The sequence below is a fragment of the Papaver somniferum genome, unplaced genomic scaffold, assembly GCF_003573695.1.
Source record: "Papaver somniferum cultivar HN1 unplaced genomic scaffold, ASM357369v1 unplaced-scaffold_19, whole genome shotgun sequence".
Lineage (NCBI taxonomy): Eukaryota > Viridiplantae > Streptophyta > Magnoliopsida > Ranunculales > Papaveraceae > Papaver > Papaver somniferum.
Window position 1 is genome coordinate 13,711,637 of NW_020628818.1, and position 7,972 is coordinate 13,719,608.

General features: G+C 38.2%; 1 protein-coding gene and 1 non-coding gene across 2 annotated transcripts; both read right to left on the bottom strand.

Annotated features, from left to right (window-relative positions):
* Window positions 1-5,674: 5,674 nt before the first annotated feature.
* Window positions 5,675-7,677, bottom strand: LOC113339007 (40S ribosomal protein S25-2-like). Its single transcript, XM_026584410.1, has 3 exons — window positions 7,514-7,677; window positions 7,262-7,396; window positions 5,675-6,005 (listed from the first exon to the last, which is right to left on the bottom strand). Exons 1-3 carry the CDS (start codon window positions 7,589-7,591, stop codon window positions 5,892-5,894), a joined length of 327 nt encoding a protein of 108 aa, XP_026440195.1. The 5' UTR covers window positions 7,592-7,677; the 3' UTR covers window positions 5,675-5,891.
* LOC113339147 lies at window positions 6,326-6,443 on the bottom strand. The gene has a single exon (XR_003354977.1). It is a non-coding gene; the product is annotated as a small nucleolar RNA snoR111 (small nucleolar RNA).
* Window positions 7,678-7,972: the final 295 nt, after the last annotated feature.

The window sequence follows — 7,972 nt, forward strand, 5'->3', positions numbered from 1 at the left end:
TCTCCAGCCACGTAGCCCACCAAACCGCGTATGGAAGATTATTCCATATGAAATCTTGAGTATCATCTGGCCATCTTCGTCTCCACATATTTAAACAAACTGCGGTAGTATTAGGGAAAGCATTTTTAACCTGACAGTACTTGAGAAAATAGCTCCAGACTTTATTGGTGTAATCACAATGTAGAAGGATATGGTTAGTTGATTCATCTCCTTCCGACACAAGACACATTGTTGAGAAGATATTGTTATTCCTCTTCTAGCCAGATTATCCAAGGTTGGAGCAGCATCCCACATAGTAGCCCATAAGAAAAAAGAGACTTTTGAAGGTATGACATCATTCCAAATCAGTTTGGGTTTGGTGAAGGCGATACGGTCGGTAGAGACATCCATGTTTTGCATTTCATAGCATGAACTAACCGTAAACATACCTGTTTGCGAAGGAAGCCAAGATCTGCTGTCTTCTTGATTTGATGGAATCTCCGGATTACCAATATCTCCCAATAATTGAATTGCTTCATTAATCTCTTCTTGTTTCAAACATCTTTTAAATGGAAGGTTCCACGTAGGGGTGTAAATAATACCCGAAAATACTCGGCGTGCCTGTACCCGCCTGACCCCGCATGTACCCGAAGTAGCCCAAAGCCTGTTATGGCCCGTCATAGGCCACCCGGCCTGGACTGGATTAATTTATTGGACGGTGTCGGACTTTGCTATTAATTATGATGCCCGGCCTGATACCCGGCCTGGTGCCCGGCCTGAAAGCCTTCTATGTGCGATTAATCATTTAATATCCTTTTAAAAAGACTTAGAAGTTACCATTTTATAATTGTCAATTTTCTGTCAAGAAAAATAAAATATATAGTTGTCTTTACTTATAATTAGCCTTTTAAAAACATTAATGGTAATAAATTTTCTTATTAGAAAGTTTGTTGTACTCTAATTAATTATTTATTATAGGCTAAAATTAAAAGTTTGTCATTGTAATTTAAATATAAAATAATACTATCATTTACGGTATGCAATGTTAGAAAGGAAAGTATATTGTATTAAAAATAAATACATTTAATACCATTCATTTGAAAATTTAAATTTAAAATAAAAGAAAAAAAATTCAAAATAGTGGCCTGTCCGGCCCGATCTGGCCTGCCCGTATAAAAACGGGCTTTGGACGGTCTTTGGGTAGCAAATTATCTACTTTTACCCGGTCTGCCCGGCTTGAATTTGTTTACGGACTCACAAATGTTAAGCCTGGCCTGACCGGCCTGTCTTAGTTTTTGGGCCGGGCGGCCTGGCCTGCCCGAATTTACACCCCTAGTTCCACGCCGAATTAGAACTCGCCTAAGAAATGACTTCTCCAATGGATGCTTCCTTTGCTTTACTGAGTTTCCACAAACGGGGATACTTAGTGCGTAAAGGTATCAAACTACACCAACAATCACTCCAAAAACTAGTTTTGAACCCATTGTTGACAGAAGTACGGGTGTTTTGCTGAATAAGAGGTAGAGTTTTCATAATGCCTTTCCACAAACCTGTGCCATGAGCTGTAGAAACCTTTTTCGGGTACCAAACTTCTTCATTACCGCCATGCTTGTGGTGAATAATTTTCCTCCACAAATGGTCCTTTTCAACACCATATCTCCACATCCACTTAGACAACAGTGCCTTGTTTGAATTTTAATCTTTTTAAACCCTAAACCACCTAGCTTCTTCGACTTGCAAACCCCGCCCCGACCCACCCAAGAGAAGTTTCAAAAACAGATGATATGTAAGCTTTTTCCTTCATGATACTCTTCAGGTTACAAAGTAACAACAGTATTAGGAGATTTTGAGCTGAATAGTCTGGACATGTTCCCTGACCTCTGACTGATCAATGGTATAGCAGTCCATGCTATTGCACCAGTTGCAGTTGCAGGCAGCTGCAAAGTTAAAGGGAATAATTACCAAATAACAAGGAACTAGAGATAACGAAACAACAACCGGCAGTGATCTATGTTCACACAAAATGATTTATCTTCTCATTCGCATAAACAAGAAAAATCATGCTTTCACTAACTTTGGTGCAGGATATATCTGGAAAATAGTTTTCAATATGTTTTATTTATAAACGAATGAAGCTGAAACGTGGCTTAGTTTTTCTCATTAGTCGGGTAGCGCTCTTCATCTACAATTTGTAAGGGCACCATCTACAGTTTCATCATCACAGTCGCAGTTACATGTATAAACTAAACGCGATCCTGGGGGTTCTTTTGCTTCTTTTTCCTCGTAAGGTGTTTAGTTTTTAACAGCGCACCACAAAAACTCATGAAGATCTCTCCTTAATGTGCTCTGAGTATGAACGTGTAATAAGCGCTCAAAAATAGTCCCACATCGAGGGATACGCTGTGAAAACTATGTTTATATGGTAATAGGATTGGAATGTTGAACACCGGCTGGCTGTGAATTGGATGCTCAAAACTAATAGCCCTATATGGGCTATCAGCTAAACAAAAAGTTTATGAAAATTGATCGCATTTTTGTGATTGCAGCACCATAGTCCTATATGGGCTATCAGCCAATTCAACTTCAAATAAACAAACTCGAGCCTCTCCATTCACAGCTCTGATTGGTTTTGTTTTTAATCATTTTTTTTTTAACTTTGAGAGTCAGTCCCCAGATTGCAAGTCGTAACATGGTTTTAATGCAATTCTTGATCTTTTACAACTGTACTGTTATGCAGCTCATAGATGACTAGTACATACAACTGCCTAGTTAAATGACTTATCGATGGCTTTGAGTAACAAGTTGAGATTGAGGCCCTATCATTCAAATATAGTTGTAAGCTGTATTATTAAATACCCATTATGTACACAATTGGTTGACCGATGACTTGAAGTTATTTGATTATTTTCTCCTAGAAATTGGGCAGCTCACCTACACTGTGGATGTGATATGATAGCAGGAGAAAGATCACTTACTGACTTTCTTAGATGGGAGAAAGATGCAAACCTCATAATCTTACTTGTATTTAGACGCAGAGTTTTTCCAGACTCATTTACAGAATATGAATTCATAGATATGTAAATTGGTAACTGTAGATTTGGATGAAAAATGTTGTTATAACAATGCGGTTCGACAAAATTAAATAGAGCAGTTGAGAAATGCAATAAGTATTGGAGATTTAAGAAGGGGTCCTGCAATATTTATGACCAAGAAACTAAAAGAGCGAAGGGGGATGGATAGACGAGAGAATAAAGGAGGAGACGGAGAAATTAAATGTGTTATTAGAGAATGTAGGAAAATGTATAAACCAAATCAATAGCGTAGCATTAGAACAATTTGGTTAGTGATTTTCTTTCTCTCAAGAACTGCATGATTGGCTTTCATTTTTCTTGATTATCTTCAAGGTAGGAACTCAAAGTAAAGAACAACCATGGCTAGCATTATGGCCAAACCACCAGAGGTTCAAGGACGGATCATGGCAAGCATAATATGCTGGCTTCTAGGAGTTGGGTGCCTTCTTTCTTGGAGCAGTATTGTGACAATACAAGATTACTATCAATACTTGTTCCCGGCATGTGTACTATCGTCGGCTACCTTTTGCTTTTACTCTTGTATGTAATGTCTATGTGCTTTGGGGGTATGCAACATAGAAATAAAGCCAGAGGAGGAGGTAGATCAGCTAGCTACTGAACTGGCAGTGTTTTCTTTTGTTGATGCAGGATTACCATTCGGCTAGAGTGCTCCCAATTGTTTATGAACCTGTTGTACTAACAGTTACGGCTATACTAACATACTATGAGGCAACACTGAACACAAGAAAGCGAATTATTTCTGGATTTCTACTTGTATTTATGAGTAATGCAGCAATTAAAGCTGTAAGTAGTCACCTCCTCTTGTATGTTATCATACATCAAGCAGTTTCATCTTTTTGTTTGTGAAACATTTTGGCTTTAAAATTGTGTCTTTCATGGTTCTTCCGATTTGTTTCGTAGTAGGACCTAGCAACATCTGGAGGTACTTTGGTTGCAGCTGGCATGGAAATGCAGCAAATCGAAAGACTATTCTACTGACCCTTTTTCTTTCATTGCTTTGCTTTTCATCTTGGCCAACTCGTTATTTACTATTAGGCCGAGAAATAAGATTTTGGAGTTTCTATTACAGGATGATGAGGAAGGCCATAAACAACTGGAGCGCCTCACCACCAAACAGTTGCTAAATTAAAATCTTGACCTTGCAATGTTGTATTGACAATGTCGATATTCCCTGGTGATTCTTTCTTTGAATCCCCGAATCCCTTGTTGTTTCTACTTATGACTACGAAGATAGTCCCTGTAACCTAATTGACATGTACTGAGATTTTCTTTTTCCGGCTGATAAAAGAATTGGTTTGAGAGTTGAATTTGGATTTTTTTTTTTTATTTTTTTTTTTTTTTTGAACGTACCATCCAACTGGTTCACAGTTGTTGTCCTCAAAAGACTCATGAAGATGTCTCCTTAATGTGCTCTGAGTATGAACGTGTGATAAGCGCTCAAAATTAGTCCCACATTGGGGGATACGATTATGAGAACTATGTTTATATGGTATTAGGATTGGAAAGTTGAAGACCAATCGGCTGTGAATTGGATGCTCAAAACTAATAGTCCTATATGGGCTATCACTTAAACAAAAAGTTTATGAAAATTGATCGCTGTCTTGCGGTCCATTCACAGCGGATTGGTTTTGTTTTTTTTTTAGAATTACACATGGGCTCGTATCTGTTGATTGTCATTGCTTGTCCACAGCTTGTGCAACTTTTATGCAACATTGCTTGCCGATCCAGAAAAGGCATACTAGTTTCCCTTTTGCTTACGGTTACACGTACATGTTGAGGCTCTTTCATTCATAATTGTACCTATTGGTATAAGTCATGTTGACTCGTTCATGCTAGACAATTTTGGGATCTTGAATATGCATGACTGGTAGATTTATCGTGTCCGTTGATCGACCTTCGTTGTGATTTATTTGATGATGCAGTATTATTTCTTGGGTATTTCATTCTCTTATAAATTTGGCAGCTCCTATATCCGCACAGAAAAAGAGTCCAATTTTCCTAAACTAAAAAGAAAAAAACAAGTCAGGAAGAAAGTATGACGAGAAAAGCTTTACTTGTAGTTATGGACCATGGTCTTAGTGATTGCTTTGTTAGCAGAGCATGCCACAGGCTCCGGGCAAGCCACCACCAAACAAGGCTCCTGTCAAGCCTGGCAATCCGAGCAAGTCAGTCTTCTCAAAAAAATCTAACTCATAGGTAAACCTTACATTATATGTTCAGGAATCCGTCAAGGGTTTTGTTTAGCGCAATGCAGGAAGAGGGGGGTAAGGGAAACCTCCAGCTTTTTTCACCGCCCGTATTGCTACCAAAAGGGGTTGCATATACCAAAAGGGGTTGCATGACTACATTCCACAGCTGTGCTAATTCTTGCACTACTGTCGCAGCATCAAGGCTCACTAATTAAGCTAGTAGTGGCCAGGAAACTGGAAAATAGCCCCAATGTAAGCATGTTACCAGCTGAACTATTAAGATAAAAAACATGCAAGAGGTGAGACACTCGAGTCTAAACCAAGGAATAAAATACAAGGACAGCAAAACTACTCCCAGGCAAGATACTGTATCTTGCCACATCCATGTTAGAGACCATTTTTACCACGTAAATATGAGAAACAAAACACAGATTGAAATAACTCCGACAACCAAAACTTTTGAGTACCAATAAAAGTACATGATCCAAAATATAGCAACTGGATTTTAGTCAATATGTTGGTAGAGCTTAACATCTGTTTTCCAGTGGTTTAAAATGTAAAAACTCTCATAGCCTACTGATCCATTCCAAGAACAACAAAAGAAAACTAACAAGCTCTTGATGGTGTTCTTCTAAGTGTTGGTGGCTCTGGTGTAAATCTGCTGGCTGGAATGAGTTGAAACCATCCTGATCAAACCCTTTGCTACCAAATCCCTGATTGCCCTACGAGCTAGGGATCCATTAATCTGAGAGCAAACAGAGAAAAGAAAATAAGTTAGAATGAGTTACTTTTCAGTGTCCACAGATATTAGAGAACCAGATAAAAAAGATATTCATTGCATCTGTTCTGACATTTAAACATCCATAATCGAAATTAAAAAAAAAAAAACTATGCTTCCACTTTTTATGCAGCCATCTATTTTGCATATATTGCATTAATAAAAACATGCATGTTCCAAATTTCAGTAAAATTGGAGGGAAAAAAAGGACAAACAACATGACTGCCGGTGAATTCAGATTAAAAAACAGTTAGAAAATCAGAACTATTTGTGAAAAGAGAAAGAAGATGTTGAAGAGCAACAATCAGATCGTCAATCAATTAATGGACGCCTGAAACGATATTCTCACCAAGTTTTTCTTCCTCCGTATCACACAGGGAGAGATTTATAGCTCTGACTGTATAAAGAAACAGAGGTTTTGAACTGGAGATGGACACACACACAAGCACAAACAATAGAGAGAGAGAGAGAGAGAGAAAGCTTAAACACGGAAAAGTGAAATGGCAGAATCAGGTGAAATTATTGGAAAATCAGAACTAAGGCACTGTAATTATCCACACAAACACAGTTAGAAGCTTTGCACTATCAGGAAAATGATGAAAACAAAAGAACAACTTATGGAAAAGCAATGACAAAAGGAAGGCATCACAAAAACACACATTGCAGTCCGAAAATGAGAACTAAGATACTGTACTTATCCACACAAATATAGCAAGAAACTTGGCAGAAAATCATGAAGACAATAAGAGAAACATAAGAGAACCAATACATGAAGAGACAAAAAAGACTGAATCATGGATTAGGTATCACAGAATCCCAATTGCAGTTTGAAAATAAGTTCCCAGTTCCAAATAACAAAAGTTCTAGATATCACCGCCGAAAGCAAACACAAGAACATTTATTCTTCCCTTTCCCTTTACCCCAATATTCACAGAAAAAATAGATCCGTCATTTGACCCTTCTCAAAGTGCAAATAGTTTCCTTCTACATAATTCTACATCATAAACATAAATTTATCAAGCAGGACGGGTTTCTAGATATCACCCATACATACAACGACATACATCTAACTAAGATAATCAACAAAACCATGGATTCGGAATTTAAGTACGGTAAAACAAGCCAAATTTATGCATAAACAAAATCATTTTCCTACTCTGAAACGTCTAGGGTAAACGATTTACAAACAAAGAGATAAAGAGAAGAGTTGAGTAGAATAGTACCCTAAGTCTGTCACACAAGACTGAAGGAGTAATAAGCTTGTACTTGAGTGCTTCTGAAATAAGCTTATCATAACTTGCTTGATCAAACAAAACCATGTTGTTCACCTTCTCCTTTTGCTTTCCTTTGCTCCATTTCTACAGGTTTGCAACTTTGTTTAACAGTAATCAACAAAACAAAACACAAAATCCCTAAAAAGAAAACCTAGAACGAAGATCTGAAATGAAAACAGAACAAAACCCTGATTTGATTACCTTCTTCTTCTGCTTGCCTCCGCCAGATTTGGCTGGTTTGGAAGACGGCGGTGGAGCTTTCTCTTTCTTTGGTGCCATTTTCGATTGATTTCTCTAGGGTTTGCTTCCGACCTCCAAGAGATGTAGAAAGAGTGTTTTCTTCTTATTTGGAGGGTAGAGGAGGCAAGGAGTGAGAAGATTAGGGTTTTGTAGCGGAGAAACAATGCTGATGGATTGGGCCTGGCTGGGCTCAAGCTAATGACGGATGGGAGATTTGCTGGTTGGACTCCATAACTTTTGACTTTAGGGTCCAGCGGCAAAACAACCATAGGCACGCGTTTTATCCGGTCCAATCCGAAATTTTATCTGGTCCAATCCGAAATTTTTAATTTAGCCGGTGGATATCCAGCCCGTATTTTGATGGATTGAGCGTGGGTAAATGAAACTCATCTGTTGGATACACGGCCCGTTAAAATGGTC